The sequence below is a fragment of the Rosa chinensis genome, chromosome 1 (genome assembly GCF_002994745.2).
Source record: "Rosa chinensis cultivar Old Blush chromosome 1, RchiOBHm-V2, whole genome shotgun sequence".
In the NCBI taxonomy this organism is placed as follows: domain Eukaryota; kingdom Viridiplantae; phylum Streptophyta; class Magnoliopsida; order Rosales; family Rosaceae; genus Rosa; species Rosa chinensis.
In genome coordinates this window covers 1,410,739-1,436,255 of record NC_037088.1, presented here as the reverse complement: position 1 = coordinate 1,436,255, position 25,517 = coordinate 1,410,739, and the positions used below count along the sequence as shown (strand labels likewise).

Here is a 25,517-nt window from a genome sequence, read left to right as displayed (position 1 = left end):
TTTTGAAATCCTCAAAACCCGACATTCAAAACCAAAGTTCTAAAATATGAAACCTTAAATCTCAACCCTTATCAACCAAGCTAAACCCTTAAACCATTAATCGATTTCTTACACAAAATATGAGGTAAACCGAAACCCACCATAATTGGGGATTTCATCACCTCCTTCTTCCGTTCTCGGTACCCACTCTTCAATCTCATTACCAGCCATGTGCTTTCAACCTCAAACTAGAGATTGGGATAGGTAGTCTGAAGATGGAGCTATAATGGAAGACGAAATCCAGGTTCAGTTGGGTTTTCAAATTTTCAGGACCGTAATGGGACCGTAATGGATAGGAGTCAAGAATTTAGACTGAATTAGTGGTAATGGGAGCGTAATGGATAAGAGTTTAGGTTTTTGGGGATGGACGCAGAGCTGGAGGGGGGGGGGGGTGAAAACTTTTTTGGGCATGCATGCCAAAAGGAGGGAAAATAGTCTAAAAGGGTATTTTCAAATTTTTGCATCCCCCTTCCTGCCACGTCATCAGTTGACGGAATCTTTGGACGGAATTAACAAAATCGCACACGGTTGATTAATTTTGGAAGCACAGGGGTATAGCTGATGAAATTAAAAGAACATGGACTAAAATGAAGATTGTCCCAAAGTTGAAGTGGGTATTCTGGAATTAATCCTAAAAAAAAAATACACACACTTTGCAAAAATGCGTTGCATCAGATGTCTTTTCAATCAACAACATATTTTTTATTGTTTTCATAAAATGCAAGCTTAATATATGACCAAAAGTCCTAATAATAAAGTCTCGAACCTGAAACTTCAAGTACATATATAGCTTATTCATATTCAAGAATGAATATGAAAAATAGATGCTCTCAACTCAGGATAGATGGAGAAGATATATGTCTTGCAAACAGTGCGACCACGCACGCGATCCTTCGAGATCGAAAATATTTCTCCAATTTAAGTTTGACAAGAGCTAAAGTGACAACCATTTCAAGTCCTGCATACCTAATTGAAGGCTCCCAAAGAGCTCATATTCAGTTGCCAAATGGTACTCAATTATCCATTCAAGAGGCATTATATTCCTCCAAATCTAGAAGGAATATGTTGAGTTTTAAAGATATATGCTTGAATAGGTACCACATAGAAACTACAAATGAGAACAGTGTGGAATATATTTGCATTAATTCCAATACTTACAGCCAAATGTGTATCTTAGAAAGATTGGTTTCCCTCTCATCCAGTTTGTATTATACAACCATTAAGTCAATTGAGGCATACCATGTCGTGAACCAGAAGCTCACTGATCAACATACATTTATGCTTTGGCATGACCGTTTGGGTCACCCCGGATCCACCATGATGCATAGGATCATTACAAATTCTAATGGACACCCATTGTTGAATAAGAATATTATTTTTCCAAGCAACAATCCTTGTAAAGCATGATCACAAGGAAAGTTGATGATTAAGCCATCTTTTGCAAAGATTGATATTAATTCGGATCCCCATCATTTTTATAAAGAATTCAATGGGACATTTGTGGGCCTATACAACTATCTTGCTAATCATTTCAGTATTTTATGGTCTTGATTGATGCCTCTACAAGATGGTCACAATTTTATCTATTGTCAACACGTAATATGGTATTTGCCAAGCTTCTTGCTCAGATAATTAAATTACGAGCATAGTTCCCAGATTATTCTATCAAATCAATTTGATTAGATAATGCTGATGAATTTACATCTCAAGCATTTGATGATTATTGCATGTCTTTGGGAATTGAGGTTGAGCATACAGTCCCTCATGTTCATACACAAAATGGCTTTGCAGAATCTTATATTAAGCACCTGCAGATAATTAAGTGCACTTTATTAATGAGAACAAAATTGTTGACTTATGCATGGGGACATGTCATTTTGTATGCGGTATCATTAATTCGGTTGAAGCCCATAGCCAACCATCAATATTCCCCATTACAGCTTGTTTTTGGGAATCATCCCAATATCTCCCATCTAAGTGTTTTTGGTTGTACTGTTTATGTGCCTATTGCACCACTACAAGGTACTAAAATGGGTCCTCAACGGAGGATGGAAATCTATGTTGGTTTTGATTTCCCATCTATCATTAGATATCTAGAACCTCTGAGAGGTGATATCTTTACTGCACGATTTGCAGATTGTCACTTTGATGAAACATTATTCCCCCTGTTAGGGGGGAGAAAAGACTATTTCTGAAGAACGTACCCACTATTTCTCACTTTGATCCTCGTACCTCACAAAGTGAAAATAAAGTGCGAAGGATCCTCCATCTTCAAGATATTGCTAACACAATGCCTCATGCATTTACTAATATAGCAAATGTAATAAGATCACACATCTCAGCGGCTAATGCACCAGGGAGGATTGTTGTCCCAATTGGACAAAATAATGTGGCGGCCAATGAGCCATTTTTTGCACGCCTGAAGCGTGGCAGACCTGTAAGTTCAAAAGATTTAGTTCCTAGAAAAGTGAAATTAAAGGCACGTACATCTAAATCATAATGACATCGCTTTTGAAAATGTTGATGTCCGATATACAATTCATGATTCTGTAATTACAAAAGAGCAGAGTGTCCATGATGAGACACAAGCCCCTGAAGAGGCTCAGGTACCTGATAATAAGGAAATTTTCATAAACTATGTGCACACCAATGAATTGTGGGATCAAAGAGAAACGATCGTCGATGATGTATTTTCATTTGCAGTAGCTACTGAGATCGTAAAAAGCGATGACTTTGAATCTCGCTCTGTCGATGAATGTAGATATGATTGGCTCAAGTAGAAAGTTGCAATCCAAACAAAACTAAATTCTCTGAAAAAGTGTAGTGTTTTTGGACTAGTAGTCCAAACACAACCCAATGTGAACCCTTTCGGTTACAAATGGGTATTTACGAAAAAGCGCAATGAGAAAAATGAGATTGCAAGATATAAAGAACGCCTTGTTATACAAAGTTTTTCACAAAAGCCTAGGATTGATTATGATGAAACTTATTCCCCCGTTATGGATGTTATTACATTCCGGTATCTAATAAGTTTAGTAGTTTCAGAGAAAATTGATATGCGACTTATGAATGTTGTTACCGCATATCTATACAGGGAGTTAGATACTGATATATACATGAAAGTCTCAGAAAGACTTAAGTTGCCTGAAGCAGCTACAAAATCACACAACATGTACTCAATTAAATTAGACAATCATTATATAGATTGAAACAATCCGGACGAATGTGGTACAACTGTCTCAGTGAGTACTTGATTAAGGAAGGATATGTTAATGATCCTATATGTCCTTGCATGTTTATAAAAAAATCAAATTCTGGTTTCGCAATTGTGGCAGTCTATGTCGATGACATGAATTTAATTGGGAGTAGTCCTGAAGAGCTCACAATAACTGCTGAATATTTGAAGAAAGAATTTGAAATAAAAACCTTGGGAAAATAAAATTTTGCCTCGGCCTGCAGATCGAGCATTTTGCTAGAGGGATTCTTGTCCATCAATCAGCTTATGCTGAAAAAGTTTTGAAAAGATTTGTCATAGACAAAGCCTATCCACTAAGCACCCCAATGGTCATTTGGTGTCTTGATGTTGAGAAATATCCATTCCGTCCAAGACAAGAAGGAGAAATTATCCTTGGTCCAGAAGTACTATATCTCAATGCTGTAGGTATCCTGCTTTATTTGGCACAGTGCACTAGACCAAATATTGATTTGCAGTCAATTTATTAGCAAGATGTAGCTCTGCTCCAACATTGCTCCTTGGAATGGTGTAAAACATATTTTGCGCTACCTTCGTGGTACAACGGACATGAGTTTATTTTATACATGTAAATCCACCTATAGTCCGAGTATTGTTGGATATGCAAATGCTGGATTTCTCTCTGATCCACACAAAGGTCATTCTCAAATAGGTTATGTTTTTATTTGTGAAGATAAGCAATTTCATGGAGGTCGACGAAGCAATCACTAGTGGCTTCTTCCTCCAATCACTAAGAAATTCTTGCACTTCACGAAGCTAGCCGAGAATGCATTTGGTTGAGATTGATGATTCGTCATATTCAAAGCACATGCAGTCTATCATCAATAACAGACACTCCTACAATCTTAGACGAAGATAATGCAGCGTGTATAGCTCAAATTCAAGGAGGATTCATCAAAGGAGATAGAACAAAACATATTGCACCAAAGTTCTCCTACATTCATGAGCTTCAGAAGCATCAAGAAGTTGAAGTTAGAAAAATTTGATCAAATGTCAACTTGGCGGATCTCTTCACCAAATTTCTACCAAAATGTACCTTTCAGAAGTTAGTGAAAGGCATCGAAATGCATCGACTTTTCAAGCTACCAGAAGATGCATGCTGTGATCAGGGGGAGATTCCAATCAGGGTGAGCACTCAAAATCATTCTCAATAGGACATATGCGCGTTGTACTTAGGGCTGTCAATTCCAACACGACCCGATAACACGATTCGAAACCTGCATGAAATAAAGCAGGTTGAACCCGCACGATTAAAAAGCGGGTCGGTGGTGGGTCAACCCGCCATGACCCATTTAATAAATGGGTCGGCCACGAGTCAACCAGCCAACACGAAGTGAACCAGTATAACCCGATTGTGCTATGTTGCTTCTTGAAATTTTGGACGTTCGGAGTATTTGATCATAGGATTAGACAATTTAAAATATTTCGCTTTTTAATTATTGGATTTAATTATTTATGAATTATATATAATTATTTATATTTTTCGTCTTGTGGAGTTTTTAGTGAATTTAATCAATTTATGCATTTTTTTAGTTAAATGGGTCCCATTGTTAACGCTTAAATGGGTTTGTCTAACAAGACACGACCTATTTATTAAATGGGTTAAGCGGGTTGGAAACTGGTAACCCATTTAATACATAGGTTGGGTTTGGGTTTAAATTTTTGACACAATTATTAAATGGGTTGGGTTTGAGTTTATATCTTACAATACGACAGATACCTTGACCTGATACAAACCCAACCCGACACGACCCATTGACAGCCCTAGTTGTACTCTTTTTCTTTCGACCAAGGTTATTTTTTCTCACTAGGTTTTTGCTACCTGACAAGGTTTTAAAGAGGTGACAATAAGCTTGTCCAACACCAAAATTAATTGGTGGATATCTAAGGGGAGTGTTGTAAATACTACAATTATATGGCGCCCACATAATTATTTTTGGTCACCATGTAATACTCATTAGTTAGAGTCCATTATGTAAATCAAGGAAGCTTGTAAGTGATCACCAAAAAACCTTAAGAGTGGTCACCAAGTAACCTTGGGAGTGATCACCAAGTCATCTCATGAGTGATCACCAAGTTACCATATGAGTGATCACCAAGTTAGTGTGATCATCAAGTAACAGAATGAGAAGACACACATCTTTCCCCCATCTATTATTCTCTCTTCATATTCTTTACTTTCTAACAAGTAAGTTATCTCATTTTATAACATAATTAAAAATTTAATAATAAATTAATTATGTCAGATAAAATGTGGTGGGTCCCGCATAACAATTCACACAGACTTTAATTTCTTTATGGAGAAACTATTCTAAATAGGTATTTGGCTAATAGTGATGGGTCTCACAGAAAAATTCACACTGATTTTTCTATTAGTGGGGAGAGACCAAAGGTCATCCTCTCAAATGGAATGGAAATTAAATCTTTGAGTATAGGGTAGCTATTGGGTTTCTCACACTAATATTAGTGCTAGTGCGGCTGCCCTCAACCCTGTGACTATCAAATTTATACACATTGATTTCAATTAGTGTATATAATCAATTTTGCCAGTACTGTAATTTACTACAATGGTCATTGATAAATATGAAAAGACTTGAACGAATACAATTATGCACTCTACTTCAAGCTATAACACATGCAATTTGCATATTTATACCGTCCGTAGTTGTTGGAAACAATAATAATCCTGCATGTGAGGTCGCGCGACAATTATACACTAGAGTCAACCATATTATACTTGTTACTAATTCAATCTCTTTCATTGCCAAAAAGAAAAAAATTGATTGCAAGTCTTTGACCCAGAAACGTAGTTAGATGACTACATCGCCTATAAATGTTACTACTGTTGAGGAAAACATTTGTCTATTTCCAGAAAAAATAAAAATTAAAAAAGGGGAAATATTTGTCGTACTCTCTACTAGTCCCTCTATAAATACGTACAAACATGCACAAAGAAAACCATTGTAGCAAAAATGGGGCAAGCGAGCACAGCTGCACAAGCTAGCTTCCTCTTGATTCCAACTCGATCTGATATCTGATCTGATCTTTATATTAGATAATATATGAATTCTGGGCTGCAGATATTACCCGCTGGTGATGATGCTGGTGAAGAAGTGATTACGATAAAAGCAGTGTGGTTAAGGTCAAAGTAACTGCGGGAGGGTTCATGTCCAGCATAGGGTTCACTCGGCCCCTCGACAGTCTTGGCACATCATTTCTTTTGGAGCTTGTTAGCGCCAAGCTTGATCCCAGAAAGCAACAACTTAACTAATGTTCTTATCTATATATACAAATGAGTCATATTTCCCTGCTCAATTAGTTGTTTATTCACTTGTGTTTAACTGTCTTTCGATCTAATCAAACAGTAAAAAATAACTTATTTGTCTCGTTATTCTTCCACATTAGATTTAGATCTATTGAAAATTGAGCACAAGTGATTGTGTAAATAATTCAATGAATAAGTAAATCAAACTGATATACAAATTAATTAGGAGTCGTGACCACTTACCCAATTTTAACATAAAAAATGTCCACTTGCTCCACTAAAAGTTTTTTGACCCCATTTACCCAATTTAAACTCAAGTGACATTTTTACCCCCAATCAAATTATTAAACTACAAAATTCTCTCTCTCTCTCTCTCTCTCTCTCTCTCTCTCTCTCTCTCTCTCTCTCTCTCTCTCTCTCTCTCTCTCTCTCTCTCTCTCTCTCTCTCTCTCTCTCTCTCTCTCTCTCTCTCTCTCTCTCTCTCTCACCTCCACCTCCTCGTTGGAGCGTCGGAGCACAAGAATCCGATCCAGGGCGGTGAAGACTTCGCTGCAGAAGTCGTCGCCCGGCGAGTCGATGACGGTGACGAAACCTTTCCGGCGGATTTTGGGCCAACTCGGATCTGTTTCGCGATCCGAATCTTGGCCGGGTCTTCCTTGGGGAACCCGACGGCGACGAAGACGTAAGGTGGTTGAGGTTGGCAGTGGTGCGGTGGAGGAAGAAGCCGCAGGAGACGAGCTCGTCGGCCCAAAGCTGCAAGATCTGCCGGTCCGATATTGAGTTTCTTCGTCCCCAGTCATTCTGATCTGGTGCCTAGAGCAATTTATGGGTGCCCAGATCATTTTTTTTTTATAGTGTGAACTCCGAGAATGGTGAAGGAAAAAAAAGTTAACGTGTACAATTGAACATATAAATTGATCAATTGTGTTTTTAGTGTATTCATTTTGGTTCACTTGAGAGCAATAATATGATTATTAGAAGGCAATAATATGTGTATTGGGGGGCAATAATATGATTACTGGGGGGCAATAATATGATCAATTGTGTCTGTAGTGTATTCATTTTGATTTTGAGAGTTTATACAATGGGCTAAATACAAATTACTACCCTGTGGTTTAGGTCCAAAATCAATTCCGTCCCTGAACTTCTAATTTCATCAAAAATACCCCTGCACTTTCAATTTTGATCTAATAGGTCCAATTTGTTAGTTTTCCGACAATTGAGTTATTTAATTTGTTAATGTGACTCATATATGGCCTATCTTTTATGATGTGGTGTCAAGGTGGTCTGCATAGTCAATTTAGGAGTGAGTCCTACTAATAAAAATAAATAGTTTTTCAACAAATAATCCAACTATAATTTGAACTCATAATAGAATATTAATGAATTGGACCTATTAGATTAAAATTGAAAGTACATGGGTGTTTTTGATGAAATTAGAAGTCCAGGGACTGAATTGATTTTGGACCTAAACCACAGGGTACTAACTAGTATTTAGCCCTTATACAATTCACTGGACGGAAATAATATGATTATTGGAGACAATAATATGATTATTAGGAGACAATAATATGCGTATTGGGGGGCAATAATATGATTACTGGGGGGCGATAATATGATCAATTGTGTCTGTAGTGTGTTCATTTTGGTTTTGGGAGTTTATACAATTCACTGGACGGAAATAATATGATTATTGGAGGCAACAATATGATTTTTGGGAGGCAATAATATGAGTATTGGGGGGCAATAATAACATTACTAGGGGGCAATAAATTCAGACACCGGAATCCGACACCAGTCCAGTAGCCGGATTCAGGATTCCGGTCACCGGTCGCCGGATTCCGGTCACCGGAGTCGGCGGCCGGCCACTGTCACCGAAGTCCGACAAGGTGGAGGATGACTTCTCCCTCTAAGTGAGAAAGAAGGAGAGGGCAAAAAAGTCCCAAAAATAAATAAAAAGTATAAAAAAACGAATTAATTGGGTAAAGGGGAAATAATCCCTTAGAGTGTTTTGGGTAAATGGGGTTAAAAAACTGTTAGTGGAGCAAATGGGCAAATTTTAAACTAAAATTGGGTAAATGAGCATTTCCCCAATTAATTAATTAGCTAACTAGCTAGTCGGTCCCTAACTAATTTTCATAAATACAATTCTTATCATGCCACATTTAGTTTACAGATTTCAAAAAACATTAAGCAAAACGGTTATCAATTTGGCTGATATGTTTTTATAGATAATTCTTGCATAAGATCATCATAGTCTATTATTCTTTTGTAAAACTGTGAAAGATTAATGAATATCATAGACTTAATTGATAGTCACTTACTTCAGAGTTATGCATATATATGTTGTTTCCCATGGTCACTGAGATAATGTATTATTAATAATGTCTAGTTGAGTTGCATCAACTTGCATATATCAAATACTGATGAGTTTTTAGATAAAAAAAAATACTGACGTGTTCATTTTCCTTCACAACATATTTTCATCAGATTGAGTAGGCGGCGATGGCTGCGCTGCGGTTGCCGGACGAATTCTCTGGACATCCTGAACCAGTTTGCAGTCGAGTGGACTCGCCGGCTACCACTTTCCAGTCGACCTTGATCAGACTACCATTTTGCAGTCGACCACGCTGCCCAGACCTCCGACCTCCATCTCTTGGCCTTAGTCTTCACTGCAAACTGGTCTGGAATTCCCTTGGTTTTCGTCCAGCAAGAGGCAAGCCGACGTCGGATTTTGATCGTGGAGAAATCCCAGACGTCCGCACTTTTTCTGGGTTGTGGACGTCCTCTTTGGAACCGCTCTCTACACACACACACACACACACACAGAGCGATTCTAGAGCGGACGTCCGCAACCCAGAAAAAGTGCAGACATCACTCATCAGGGCTGGATTAGGCGCCGACGTGCAGTGCTGCTCGTGCCGGACGGAACCACTCCATGATGTCGACCCTCTTCTTGCTGCTAGACCTGCCGATGAAGGGTTCGAAGTCAACCTTGATGGTGCTTCCATGGTTTCTGGCGAGCTCGCCGCGCATCGCTGAGAATCTGATCACCTTCGCCTTCGCCTTCGCGTTGATGGCTATGCCGTCTGGGATGTCTACAGCCTTTGTCCGGTAACTGCAGCGCAACCATCGCCGCCTTCTCGATGCTGGAGGAGGGATGTCCGCACTTTTTCTGGGTTGCGGACGTCCGCTCTAGATCGTTCTTGTATGTATGTGTGTGTGTGTGTGTGTCTATATATATATATATATATATATATATATATATATATATATATATATAGAGCCGTTCGAGAGCGGATGTCCGCAACCCAGAAAAAGTGCGGACGTCGCTCCTCCGGCCTCAATCAAGCATCGATGGCATGGCGCAGCTTGCCTGATGAAGGCCAGGGGTCTGAGAAGCCAGTCTGCAGTAGGGTGGAGTCGCCGGCGACGAGTTTGTAGCGCTGCCCAGAATTTACAGTTGCAGGTGAGGTCGCTGCCCAGAAACCTTAAACTTCAATCTCCTGACCTCGATCGCTGCCCAGAAGCAGTCTAGGATGCCTCCAGCCTCCGTCCGGCAAGCCTCGTGCCGCCGTGCCTCCTGAAAGCTACTGCAACGTCGACGTCCGCACTTTAGCGATAGTGAGGACGTCCGCTTGTGATCAACCCTGTATATATATAAATATATATATATATATATATATATATATTACATAAAAAGGGAATTGTGTTAAAGAAAAATTGAACCCTTGATCTAACCTAATCCTAACTCAATTCTTTACCCTCTCCCATAAACAAAAGTAACATTAATTATTATTTAAAGAAAATTTTTTGTCTCATGATAGCCTTACTCCAGTTCCCTTACAAAATTTTTGTTATTGAGTTAGCTATACACTTCACAAGTTTCTAGCGATTCGCATGGTTTTATCAAATAATACAAGTCTTGGATAAGAATCTACAACGCACTAGAACACCCTTATTGGCGATCCTCTACATCGCTCTAGGGTTCCTCAAACAATGTTTAATGTCACACATGGTAAATCTTTAACCCTTCCCCCTCTTACTAAGACTACAAAAATGTTCTTGTAAATTATGGCCATATACTTGAGTAGTGATTTCAAATCCAGAGGTACGTTAAGCGTACTTTGGCAACTTTACACATATAAGATAAAGTGAGACAGTGGAAAAGTTGACAGATAAGTCACCCTTATTGCCATTCTACAGAAGAACCGTTATGAGATTTTCACCTCATATGACTCCTTGTTTAATTCTTTTGGAGTCATTAATTGGATCATTTTCCTTGTTCGAGAATATATAGGTAAAAAATTTCTCGATCGAATCAAAATATGCAAAGCATTATCCTAAGAGAAGATTTGTCGACTCCTAATATATATAGTTGAATAACAAACATTCGAACTCTGTTGTGAAGGTAAAAAGATCCATGGAACTTTAATTATTTTTGCACTTAAAATCGTTTATACTCAAAGTATATATAGACTATAAAAGTATTTTTAGGTAGAGGTATTTACCTAGAGTGGTTGTATTATTATGATTATTTATTAATTTATTTAATTTTTTTAACATGAGAGTGGTTGCATTTAGGAGAGTGCAATCCATCATTGGTAGATCGCACCATTAATGCATGATCCCGCATATATCAGTATCATTTAGCACTTTGGGTGGAGTGATTCAGGAGTGTTCAATAGGATTCATAACTCATAAGGACCTGGCTAAATCAAAAGAACAGTAGGGGCCAACAGTCATCACATAGAAAGCGCATATTTACTAATTTAATTTAGTTAGGCAGTGTTTGATTGGTTCCCAAACGGAAGATAAAAAAAATAGAAATTTGATTGGAGACCAGAAGATATGTGGATAGATCTCCACATCGATTTCAGCTAGCAATCCAGACATTTGTTGCAGTGCTATGTCCAGAGCCCAGACATTTGTGCACATTATAATCGATCAACTTGTTCTCAACTTCTCCAGATCATAAATAAACACTACTTCCGCGTGTTTACCCATCAGTACGTACAATAGCAAAATGCAATTATAAATGAAATGGAACATCAACTTGGTTTTTCTCTCTTTGTTTTTTTCCTTATCATTCAATGAACGAAGAGTCTTCTGTGGAATTTTCGTTTTTTTATCTTTGGTTCCTTATCTTCAATGAATGACTGTCGTTTTTATTTTCGGCGACTTGTCATTTGGATGATTCATGAATAATCAAAGCTAGTCAGTTGTCACAGATCAGAAGTTTTGAATAATCAAAGCTATGGTGTCATTTATTTCTGCATAACCACACATGAATGCTCATATTTTTTTGTTTTTTTTCTCTGTTATTCATCATGTGTAAAACATGAAAAAGAAAAATAAAAACATGAGTAATTTCCATCCATATGTACTTAGTTCAGACCAAAAAAAAAAAAAAATATCTATATGTACTTGGTTACTACACTTGTATGTATATATAAATGAATGAACCCATCAAAGAGTTGGAGCAAGCAAATTAATCAAAGCTAGCTAGCCTGTATCTGCCTAGCTAAGGCAAGCAATCATGATGATGATGAAACTTCAGCTGCAAAAACCACCCTCTTCCTCTTCTAGATCTAGTCCTCTCTTACCACTAAAACCCGGCAGCTCCGCCATTCTGAGCAGCCCTTCCTTTGTCAACATCCTTCCTGCACGCGGCCAAACAAAGCACCACTTGAGCAAAAAATACAATCGCATCCGTGCCTCCAGTGAAGTAAAGGTAGCGACTGCAACCAACACAGGGGTGGATAAAAATGATACTGCAGTTACAGTGAAGGCAGTGGTTACGGTGCAAGAAACAGCGGCAAACATCCTCTCCACCCTTAGCTTGACTGCACCGCTCGACACCCTCACCGATGTCGCCGGCAAAACCTTTCTTCTCGAGCTTGTCAGCGCTGAACTTGACCCAAGTAAGCAAACAACCGAAGAAATTAATTTAGTTAATTATTCATGACTATTACGTTCTAACTTCTAACTCATCCAATCTGATTCTCTACATATATTACTTGATTCCAGCCAAAACAAGGGTTCAAAGTCTCTAGTGCATATTTAAACTTATTTGAGGTCAAAAACATTATTTTAGAGCTTTAACTACAATTATATATGTTAAAAATATATGACTGATTAACTACAGATTTTCAAAAAAAAAAACTACAGATTTTTTACCCAAAAAAAAAAATAACTGCAGATTTGGCTTATTTTGATTGCCACATCACCATTGGATTTTTCATATATATTTTTCATATGCTGAACCTTTTAGCGTGATTCAATTATATTTATTCGTTTGACATTTTGTTTTATTTTATTTTAATGAAGAAGTCACTAACTGAAGGGAAAAAAAAAAAAAAGGACAAGTCATTAATTACATCGTCAAGGAACTAACGAATTAATTGACAGGACCACAGAGAGGTTACCTACTATAAGATTCTACTCGTCTGCTTTTTTTTTTTTTTTTTGAAAGTTCTACTCAGCTGCTTTGCGTAGTAGGTCCTCCGGCTAGTAGTACAATCATATATCACATCTTATTCTTAAGCATCAAACGTTTGGAAAATGCTATGAGGTATTCAAAAATGACTGCCATGCGCTCTTATCGATCGAGCTCGATCACGAATATCTTTTTTAGATCGATTCAAAAATAAAAATAAAATGTCCACAAATTTTTTTGTTTCCAGTACATTAATATTTTCATATTTCAAGTAAATTAATTCGATACACAGGTATATGGGTAGACTATTTTGAGAGCAAGTCAAACTAGTATACTTATGTGTGAAGTCAATCTATCTTTGTATCAAATATAATCTATTTGATGTATTGATACATTAATGTAACTTAAAATTTTTGGCATGACGAATGCTAAGATTAGGTTGGTCAATACTCTCGTACTACTAACTTAAAATTATAGTTTCATGGTTATAATTTCTTGTAATATATTTAGAAATTATATATATATATATATAATGTACATATGTACCATAAATAGCAATTTTCCAAGCCTTGTCGGAATAGTAATTTTCCAAGGGCCTATTCAATCCCTGTCTTGAGTGGTCCCCTAGAAGCAAGGCATGCTACCCTTTTACCATTATATGTGAATGGGACAAGACTAGTCATTTTTCTGTTCGTCGTATTCACTGAAGATTTATTATAGGGGCACCAACAGAAAAAGAAAAGATAATGGGTCAATATCAATGATGAGTCAGTGAGTCAGTCTGTGGTCGTAACTCGTAAGGGGTCCGCCACCAATAAAGATTTTGACATTTTCTTTAAGGAGACCTGAAAGCGATGTTCCCCATACCAACATCATGCGCTGCCAAACCGGATCCTAATTGGCCCAAACTACCCGTCCGTGACCATGTATTTTTTTTTTTTTTTCCTTCTTCAAGAATTACATTCAAAAAAAGGATTTCTGCAAATGTAGGAATTTTACACTGTTAGAGTGTTAGGTTTTTGATAATCATGTCTACTTGAGGGAATGTACGTTGGCAAAATAAGTTATACTCATCAGTATCTATGTGATTCGTTTTTACAACAGATAATGGGTTGGAGAATGAAACAATAAAGGGGTATGCACACAAAGTGAACCAAAAAGAGACGATCGTCACGTACGAGAGTGTGCTGACGATCCCAGCGGGTTTCGGCCATATCGGAGCAGTTCAGGTTGAGAATGATCACCACAAGGAGGCTTACATCAAGAGTATCGAGATCACCGGCTTCCCAAATGGCACCTCTGTTAGTGTTCCATGTAATTCATGGACTCATTCCAAGTATGACAATAAGCAGAAGCGAATCTTTTTCACCAACAAGGTACGTATATGACTAGTTTCGTTTACACCAACATTAATGTCTCATGCATTCTAACGATGATGTGCTAATGTCGTCGACAATGAAACAGTCTTACTTACCATCAGAGACACCAAGTGGGATCAAGAGGCTAAGAGAAGAGGAGCTGCAACTTCTGCGAGGAAATGGCGAGGGTGAAAGGAAAGCATCTGAAAGGATTTACGATTATGATACATACAATGATCTTGGAAACCCGGATAGCAAAGACGAGTTGGCTAGGCCTGTCCTTGGTGGCAAAGACCACCCGTACCCTAGGCGCTGCAGAACTGGACGACCACGCACTAAAAAGGGTAACCACCACTAACCAATAGCAACACTATATATAAGAGCTATATATGTGATTTTTCTTATCATATTATTATGTGAATGTAGATCCATTGTCAGAGGAAAGAAGCAGCAGTGTGTATGTGCCAAGAGATGAAGCGTTTGCAGAGTTGAAACAGCTCACATTCTCTGGAAAGACCCTAAAATCTGTGCTGCATGCATTGCTTCCTCAGCTTGAGATAGCACTTGTTGATCCAGAGCTAGGATTTCCCTACTTCACAGCCATAGATTCATTGTTCAATGAAGGAGTCACATTGCCTAAGCCAAAATCTAGTGGCTTTTTTCAGTCAATCATCCCAAGGCTAGTCAAGGCAATTAGGGATGGACAAGATGATCTCTTGCTCTTTGAGACCCCTGAAATACTTGATCGTATGCCTCTAGATACCTACCTCTTTATATATCTATGCAAAACTAATAAAAAATAATTCATTCTCTTCTAAAAACCTCATTGTTTGCCTCATGTCCCATTTGTATGCTGCCTTGATATTGATAGCTCTCAAATTATGCAGGTGATAAATTTTCATGGTTCAAAGATGAAGAATTTTCTCGGCAAACTCTAGCTGGTCTTAATCCATATAGCATAGAGCTAGTTACGGTATGCTTTCTTCGTGAAGTTTCCGATACCAAAAGAACTCTTTCACTTCAAATAGAAAACCCAACATGTGCATTTTGGTTTTTCCTCTATCTATTGAAAAACGAAACCAGACTATTTGTGGTTTGGTTGATCAACTTCCCTTTTTTGCTCTAATGGCACTAAATTTGTAATGACATATCAGGAATGGCCATTGAAAAGTAAACTTGACCCCAAGATTTATGGCCCAGCTGAATCATTGATCACCACAGAACTGGTGGAGAAGGAGATCAGAGGCTTTATGACTGTCAATGAGGTATAACATATATAAAAATTCCATTCTCATTATCACAGTTTATCGTTTGTTTTGTTACTTTTGTGTGAAAGGGAAAAATTGCTTTAAATTGAAATGTAGGCCTTAAAAAGAAAGAAGCTCTTCATTTTGGATTACCATGATCTGCTCATGCCTTATGTGAACAAAGTGAGAGAGGTTGAAGGAACTACACTGTATGGTTCTCGGACACTTTTCTTCCTCACTGAGAATGGCACACTGAGGCCTGTTGCCATTGAACTCACTCGACCACCCATTGGTGACAAGCCCCAATGGAAGGAAGTGTTTACCCCAACATGGGATGCCACTGGTTGCTGGCTTTGGAGGCTTGCTAAAGCCCATGTTTGTGCTCATGATTCAGGCTATCATCAACTTGTCATCCACTGGTAAGTATTTTTGGTACCCCAAAAATTGCTCAAAACCTTTTTCATAGTGCCAGATAGTTACCAAATTGGTCCTTTATATTTGATTCTGAAACCGTGATAAAAATATAAACTGACTAATCCTCAAGCCTCCATCTCAAGCATTAATATGGGGCAATTAGCAAATGCACGTCTTTCATGGTTGTAACTACTTTTTACTGCTATATTTTCACAGGCTGAGGACTCATTGTTGTACAGAACCATACATAATTGCAGCTAATCGACAACTAAGTGCAATGCATCCCATCTATAGGCTTCTACATCCTCATTTCCGTTATACAATGGAAATCAATGCTCTGGCTCGAGAAAGCCTCATTAATGCAGGTGGAATCATTGAGGCCTGCTTCTCACCAGCAAAGTACTCAATTGAGCTCAGTTCTGCCGCTTATGACCAGCTTTGGCGCTTTGACATGGAAGCTTTGCCTGCAGATCTAATCAGAAGGTCTTTTATATGATGAAACTACTATAAGATTTATTCACATTGTGCGATGCAGGAACTTGATTGAAAATTTCGAAAAAGAACAACAAATTAAATAAGACCCCATGGAATTTGAGCTACTAATTGACTTGTTTGCATTACTTTCAGGGGAATGGCAGTTGAGGATCCTACAGCTGAGCATGGTGTGAAGCTAGCAATTGAAGACTACCCATTTGCAAATGATGGTCTCATTCTGTGGGATGCCATTAAGGAGTGGGTGGGTGACTATGTGAACCACTATTATCCAGACCCAACTCTTGTTGAATGTGATAATGAACTTCAAGCTTGGTGGACAGAAGTTAGAACCAAAGGCCATGCAGACAAAAAAGATGAACCATGGTGGCCTGTTTTGAAAACCCCAGAAGATCTCATTCATACCTTGACAACTATAATTTGGGTTACAGCTGGACATCATGCTGCAGTGAACTTTGGTCAGTACCCGTATGCCGGATACTTCCCGAACCGGCCTACAATAGCTCGAAGCAACATGCCAACCGAAGATCCAAACGAGGATCTTTTCAAGATATTTTTGAAGAAACCAGAAGCTGCATTGCTGAGGTGCTTCCCTTCACAGATTCAAGCAACAAAAGTAATGGCTGTCTTGGATGTATTATCAAACCATTCACCCGATGAGGAGTATATTGGTGGGAATGTGGAGTCATCTTGGGCTGAAAACCCAGTGATAAAGGCAGCTTTCGAGCGGTTCAACGGCAATTTGATGAGGCTAGAAGGAATTATCGATGAGAGGAACACCAATGTGAAGCTGAAAAACAGAGTCGGAGCAGGGGTTGTTCCATATGAGCTTTTGAAGCCATTCTCAGAACCGGGGGTCACAGGAAAGGGAGTTCCCAACAGCATCTCCATCTAAATGTGTTGATGCGCGCTTTCTTAATTGTATTAGTAACTAACGCCTAATTAATCTGCATCCGTCAGTGATAACTGATAATGTCAAGCCTAAATATTTCAATGAGAAATGGTTTCGTTTCACTCTCATTATTTCTTTGAGCTAAATATTAATGTAGCTTCACTTAATTATTGTCTATGAAACAATCTAGGAAATATAATCCCTTTGGCATTATTAAACCTGCTGAAGTCAGTTGGGCAACAAATCTGAGATAAATCCATTTCCAAGAGACCTGCCTCATGTGTTACAAGCACTTTCACAAAATATATATTAAACAGAAAAGAGAAAAATAAAAAAGACTTGATGTGAGATAATTCCATGTGCAACCAGTTAGTTGCTGTATTTTTCCGTGGTGGCTGAATCTGAATCTTAGAAAAACATTTTGAGAGCCGCCGCATGTTCCCTTTGGTAAAAACGCAGACACAAATTGTATATTTTAATTCCCACATGACCAATGAGTTTTCTTTCACGACTGTGTATTATATGACAGAGTAGAGAGTATTACGTACGAACTTCCAATTTGAATTGATTTGATTTGATTTTCACACAATTAATTTTCTTCCACAATTTAATTTCATAAAATGGTACGTTATTCTTTGTTGGGGCCCAGACTCGTTGTAAGATAATGGCAATTAGGCCAAGTCTTCAGAAGACTCTTAACGTTTCATATGCAACTTGACATCCTCATAAGCTCAGCTGCTGATCAGATGATTGTACTTCAGCTTGAAGCCTTGACATGAACTTTTCTAATAATTGAATTGTTTTTCAAACCTACCGGTCATTGACAATTTTTTAGCTCCATTTCATTTTCTGTTACGATTATTAATCTCTTACATAATAGTATATATATAAGGCTAAATTCTGCTTGCTATAATAGTATAATAGTAAGCAGGATTAATCGCCACAAATTATGACGTCATTGTCAAACACTGCATACTTATCAAAGCGTCGACCAGAATTTTAGTACTATATATTATATCGTCAATACACTATTAATATATAAATCTATACATGCACGATGAAACTTGGAAACGACTCATTCTTCCAATTGAGCTGCCTACTACATCTCCAACTCCTGTTAACAAAACATAAGAAGAGTAGATAAGCAGCAGAAACACAAAACATGATCCAAAATCCAGGACCATTAATCTAATCTGATTTGATCAATCACTATAAATTAACCACAAAGATGAGTTACCTTTTTTGACTTTGTCAAGGGGAAACCAAAGGCTTCCTAGACCTAAAATAAACCCCTTCAGCGCATGTGAAATGTTCCAACTATGCATTGCAACACAGTTCCTGGCCACTTTGACAGCTTCGAGGTTCGAACCTAGGTTGGGGAGCACACCCAACTAGGCAAGAACTACTAGGCCACTTGCAGTGGTTACAAAGATGAGTTACCTGGTGTACTTTTTGTTAGTTGGCTCTATAAGGGAAAAAAATAATAATAATACTTTTTTGAGTACGTACATTTTACTAAGGATCTTTATTATGGGTGGTGTCTGAACTTTATTGAACTGGACAATATAGTATCTAAACTTCAAAAATGATCAATTAGGTACCTGAATTTAAAAAAAAAAAAACGAATCAATTAAGTACTTCCGTCACATTTTTGTCCAAGCTCCGTTAAAATCAAGGGTAGATCTGATATTTAACATACTTTTCAATGAGAATTACTTATTTTCCCATATGAAAAGGTTCTCCCTTTCTTCTTCCTCTTGATACACAAATCGGACTTATTAGAGTATTCCCCAATTTCCATAAACCCCAAATTCAAGTTGTAATTCTTTTGGGTTATTATCACAAATGGTACCTGAACTATACCTCAATCTTATCGATGGTACCTAAACTTCAATTTTGATCACAACCAGTACCCGAACTTTTCGATTTCATTTTAAATGGTACCTAAAGCTACCTCCGGTCACTATTCCGACTAAAAACGACATGGGAGGCAATCATAGTGATGATTTTTGATGATTTCGAGGGTTGCGATCATATATAGTGATGATTTTTGGTAATAGACTTGCCTTGAACTTATTTTTTTTGTTTTTTGTTTTCTTATATTTGGCTTTTTTGGCCGGAATAGTGACCAAAGGTGGCCTTAGGTACCATTTAAAATGAAATCGAAAAGTTTAGGTACTGGTTGTGATCAAAATTGAAGTTCATGTACCATCAATAAAATAGAGGATAAGTTCAGGTACCATTTGTGATAATAACCCAATTCTTTTATAGCCAAGAGATCTCAATCTCTCAAATCCATCAGCCAAGGAAAAGCCACAACCCAATCAACATTTTCTATCTCTATATTTTTCTACGAATAGCTTCAATTAGTCCACTGACCCATTTTTTCTTTCTCCCAAGAATTCCAACATATCTAGAGATAGAAAAATATAGAGATAGAAAATGTATAGAAGAATCTATATTACTTGAATTCAAACTAGATTACATATGTTGATAGCTTCAATCTAGATTACATATGAGTTGTTATAATCTCATTAAATTTGATCATTAACAAAAGGAAATTAGGTAATGTTTAATTGACTTTGGCTAATATTGTTAGTATTCTTCCACTGCATCTATGGACAAGCAGATCGAAGCAGAGATCTTGGCCTTAAAAAGCGGCCGGCCAATTAGGATAAACTCGAAATATATGCCTGTACTAATATATTTTACACCAACTTGGCAAAAGAAGCAATGTTAGAAAAAAACAACCAGAAATTTACATTTTGGCAGAACATAAATAGCAATAAAATACTAGGACGAATTTTCAATGAGTACTGTACATCACTGAATTTGATTTGCATGTATATCGCACATGGTCACTGAATTTTCTTTCACAATTTGCATATTTTACAAAGTGGATCTTCTTTTCTATTCGCTAGAGTACGTAGCTGTTGGAATACCGTTAAAACAATGTGCTGTGGCGACAAACATACTTTTAGGGTTTTAATAATGTATAATTAATAATATTTCTTACTACGGAACCAAACTATTCGCAAGTTCTAGGATAGCTATTTTTCTCTACTGTAGAGCATTCTGGCAAGCAAAAAACTCAAGCTGATCATTGATCAACTAGCTAGCTAGGCATTCATAACTAATGAATTCTCATCTGCAGCAGGGACCCCACTATGATGATCAAGTTTCCAATGATGCACTCAAACCTGCAGAGTATCAAGTAGTACTAACCATAAAAGCTGTGGTTACAGTCATAGTAACAGCCGGAGGCTTCCGATCCACTATAGGGATCATTCGTCACCTCGAGGACTTGCGAGGCAAAACCTTGCTGCTGGAGCTAGTTAGTGCCAAGCTTGATCCCAGTAAGCCCTTGCATTAAAACTTCATTCATGAACATATCAGGAACCTAATCAACTAGCTACTTCAGGTCTAGTTAAATTTCGATAATTTCTATCCAGCTGCTAGCTAACTGTAGGTGCAGTTTTCATTAGGTCTTGATGTTTTGGAAAGCCGCTATGCTCTTGATTTAATTACGTTTATATATGAATACATGAATATTTAAGCAACATAGATATTCAACTAGGCAGCTAGCAGAACCACGCAATTTGCATATATATATATTTTTGATTCCCACATCACCACTGCACTATTTTTCTTTCAATTCACAGTTATATATATAAGTAATGTCAAGAGTAGTTGAGAGTGAAGTAGTTCGCACAATTAAAATGCCCATGCCGGCCACTTGATCACCTACTGATCAAGTTTTTTCATAACTATACACAATCTGCATAGAGTCGATGTGTAATTAATATTTATTTAGTAGATTATTTCATGCAAAATAGTGAGACTTCAAAGTACCCTCCACGAAAATATAAACCTATTAAGAAACATTACCTTTCAAAAATAAAAAGAAAAGATAAATAAACTCAAATACCCCTATTATTTGTACCCCTTTCAATGAATAAAATGATCCAATTATCTCAAAAAGAAAAAAAAATCCCAATTTCCGTTTCTCTCTATTTCAACACAAACTAAAGATAAAACTATTGCTTTCGTTGTTGTTCATTTGCTCAGTTGCTTATAAGTGTGCGCAGGCACGGAACCAGGGGTGGCTGAGGTATTGCAGCACACCTCAGCCACCTCATTTTTGAGAGAAATATATGTAGGGTATAGGTCATAGAATAGTCTCTCTCTCATCGCACACCTCAGCCACCCCATTTTTGAGAGAAATATATGTAGGGTATAGGTCATAGAATAGTCTCTCTCTCATCTCTAATTCATTTTCTTCTATTCTTCTCTTCTATGATTCTTTTCTTGGTGTTTTTCTTTCCTTGTTCATCTAAGATAGACTTCTCTATTAGACCAAAACAAAATAAATGAATTCTTCAATTTTATCATTTTTTCAATTAAGAGTTTAGCATTGAATTCTAGATCCTATATTAATTTAGATTTTCATCAAGGAAATGTCATAAAAAAGATTGGTGAATTTTTTTTTTTCCTTAAAACATAAAACTTAGTTTGATTCAGCCCACCTTCTTTTATAATCCTGGTTTTGTCCTTGCGTGCGTGCCACACACATGCCTTTCTTACTCAGAAGAGATTTAATCCCTTTGACTGAAAAGTTCCAAAAAAAAAAAATTATCTAAAAAAGAATTGAGCTAAGAACTTATTTGATGACTACTGATTTCTGATTGAGCAACTTGCATATCCTTTTGTATACATATGCTGTGCTTTTCACATGTAACCACAAAACCAATCACAATTTTTTAAATTAATGCATTGCTTAATCAAATTACGTATAAGTCTTAAGTAGCTCAAGTGTTATTGGAATGGTTGATTAGTGACGCTAGAAATGTTATTTTTGGTCTCCGTCATAAATTCATAATAAAACCGTGGAAATGGTTAAAATAATTTGTGAAAGATAATTTTATTATACACGATCGATATTATAAGAGGATGAAAAAGTCATCCTTAAAATTGCAACGCTAGGCACATTGATTTGCCTTGTTACAGTCATACTTGTACAATAATTAATAACTTTTACCTTTAGGGTAAAAGTGTTAAATGGTCCTATAGTTTGGAGTGATGCCCAAAATGAGATAAAGTTAGCTCACTTACACCACCAAGAGATTTTTTTTCTCACTAACCCAATTTAATATCTAAATGACGATTTTAGGCTCTAAAAAGTTAAGAATTACAGATTGACACTCTCTCACATCATCGATCTCTCTCTTTCCCCTCCCTCTCTCTCTCTCTGCCGGCGACCTCTTCTTCTTCTCTCTCTCTTTAGGGTATTTTTCGGAGGCTCGGTGGTGTACATGGCTGTCTCAGACCTGGGAATCATCACAATCCGAAAATTACGATAGTTGAGTCGGAGCAGTGAGGACCGGTTCAAGATTGCGTTCTTCGGCGTGGAGACGATGGTGCTGACCCGACCTGGTCAGGGCTTCGCCTTATTGGAATTCGGATCCAAACCGGACTTCACCTTCCCCTTCAACAACCGCAATTTCTCCGGTCGGGTTCTCAGAATGATGGTAATTGGAGAATATGGCCGGAGTTCACGTCGACCTCTGGCTTCTTCTCCAGGTAAAGTTGTGCTTGTTTTGGTGGTTTATCATGAGTTAACTCATTAAGTGAATCGGTGGGAGTTCTCTGGAGTTGAAATTAGATATAGACCGAATCAGCTGGATTGTGTTCAGGAGTTGTTCTTTTTCTTAAATCTTCGGTTTGCAATTTGAATAATTGATTAATGAAGCAAGTGGATAAGCATAATTGTGAATGATGAATTAGTTATTAGAATTTTGGATTACATTGATTATTGGTTGTGCATCTTGGTGTAGTTGGAAGATATGAAGATGGATGAAGCGTATGAAGAGGTGGCAGTGGAAATAGCTGGACAAGGGGTCCTTGGGAAGAGAGTTGATGAGATGGAAGCCAGTTTCATGATGGCAGAAGGCCCAGAAGGAAAGAAAAAAGAAAAAAAAAATGTATTGGTGGGCAATAGACGTGTATTGCCCCTCAATAGACGTCTGATAAAAGTCTATTGGAGGGCAATACATGTCTATTGGGAGGCAATAGACGCTTTAAATTGATACAATCTCTGATTTTTTTTCTTTAATTAAAGTTTTATTTGTGTAATTTTAGGAAGATTAGTTTTCATTTCAGTAACCGAAACGTATATTGGGGGGCAATATACGTCTATTGGGGGGCAATAGACGTTTTGAATTGATGTAATCTCCTCATTTTTTTCTTTAATCAAAGTTTTATTTGTGTAGTTTGAGGAAGATTAATTACCATTTTGGTAATCTAAACGTCTATTGGGGGGCAATAGATGTCTACTGGGGGGCAATACATGGCTGATAGTCGCCTATTGGGGGCAATACAAAGCTGATAGTCGTCTATTGGGGGCCAATAGACGTCTATTAGGGGGCAATAGACTATTGGGGCAATAGACGTCTATTGCCCCTCTATTAGGGAGCAATAGATGTTTATTGGGGGCAAAAAAACTTTCCGGTGGGATTTTCAGCAAATTCTGGTGGGCGGTAGCCGGTGACCGAAATCCTGCGACCGGTGCCCGGATTCCGGCGAAAGTTGGCCTGAATTTGGCGACCGGTGACCGGAGTCCGGTGATCAGTGATGGGATTTCGGCGGCCGGTGACGGGCTCTGGCGAAGTCTCCTATAGTTTCTCCCTCTTCCATTTTCTCTCTCTCTCTCTCTCTCTCTCTAAGTAACAAAGGGGTGAGGGGTAAAATGGTATTAAAAAAAAATTAAAAACAAAAAAAGAAATCTTAATGGGTTATTAGAGAAGACTCCCTTAGAGTGTATTGGGTAATAGAGAATTAAAAAAACTTAATGGGGTAAGAGGGAAAAAAATCCCTAGAAATGGGGTAAATGGACAAAACCCAAAAAAAAAAAAAACAGAATTCCACAACCTCCTCCTATTTGCTGTCAACAATGGCAAAGCTTGAGAAGTTGAGATAATAGCTCACGCAAACGTTGATTACACCAACTTGAGAAAAAAAACGTTGATGATTTATTCGCTGCTGACTTTTCATTTAATCAATATACGAGATTATTCAAGAACGAATTTTTGATGGTTATCGTCATTAATATTGATTGGAGAGGCGATGTAGATCAATGCATCAGTGATGGTGATAGGTAGGTTTGTGAGATTCTTTTTTTAATTACAACAACAAACTCAAATTACAACAACTAGTGTTTTTTTTTAAAAAAATTACAACAACTAATTTTTCGTAAGTTGAACTCACAACCTCCTACTTAAAAAGCAGAGACTAATGCCACTAGATCAAATGATATCGGACGGTTGTGGGATTTAGTTTTTATTTTATTTTAATTTCTTTTAGCTTTTTAAAATTAAAATGACAAACTTATCCTTACACATCACATGTGTGAAATTAAATATTTTAAACCATAATGTTAATTTTGGGAATTTGGGCATCACTAAACCACATGGACTACTCATAACTTTTCCCCTCATTTATATACATCAATTGGCTTCTTCTTTTTTTTTCTTTTCTTTTTTTTTAGAGAAAGAGAATTTCATTGAATAATATTGTGGTATTAGAGACTAATTTATTTTGGTTATATAAGTTTTTTTTTACTTGGCAAATTTCTGGATATTTCAAATTGTTTTTATTCTTTTTGTAATTGAATTCTCAATAGGGATGGCAATGGGGTGGGTTGGGGATGGGGATGACAATAGTCATTCTCTACCCCCTTCCCCGCCCCAATCCCCAATAAAATATATTGGGGATTCCCCGTCCCCATCCCCACTGGAGACTAAGCCTCGAAACCCGCCCTAAATCCCCAATAAGAATTTAATAAATAAAATAATTTTTCTCATATTGCCTTTTTTAAAATCAAAATCTACAACAAATAAATTTAAAACATGATTAAATTCATAAATCATAATTCAATGAGTGCAAAAGTCAAAATACCATTAAAGTAAAAGTGTAGCCATTAAAGTAAAGTAATAAATATATATATTTGAGATTTATATTATAAAAAATAAATTAAAATATATATATATATATATATATATAAGTTAAATATATGTATATATTATTGGGGCGGGTTTGGGGATGGGGATCACAATATCATCC

At 37.3% G+C, this 25,517-nt stretch overlaps 1 protein-coding gene across 1 annotated transcript; it reads left to right on the top strand.

The window, feature by feature from the left end:
- The first annotated feature begins 12,021 nt into the window (after window positions 1-12,021).
- LOC112190361 (linoleate 13S-lipoxygenase 2-1, chloroplastic) lies at window positions 12,022-17,530 on the top strand. Its single transcript, XM_024329799.2, has 9 exons — window positions 12,022-12,481; window positions 14,101-14,372; window positions 14,461-14,698; window positions 14,781-15,101; window positions 15,242-15,327; window positions 15,509-15,619; window positions 15,719-16,020; window positions 16,232-16,498; window positions 16,643-17,530. The coding sequence occupies exons 1-9, from the start codon at window positions 12,097-12,099 to the stop codon at window positions 17,400-17,402; spliced, it is 2,742 nt and encodes a 913-aa protein (XP_024185567.1). The 5' UTR covers window positions 12,022-12,096; the 3' UTR covers window positions 17,403-17,530.
- Window positions 17,531-25,517: the final 7,987 nt, after the last annotated feature.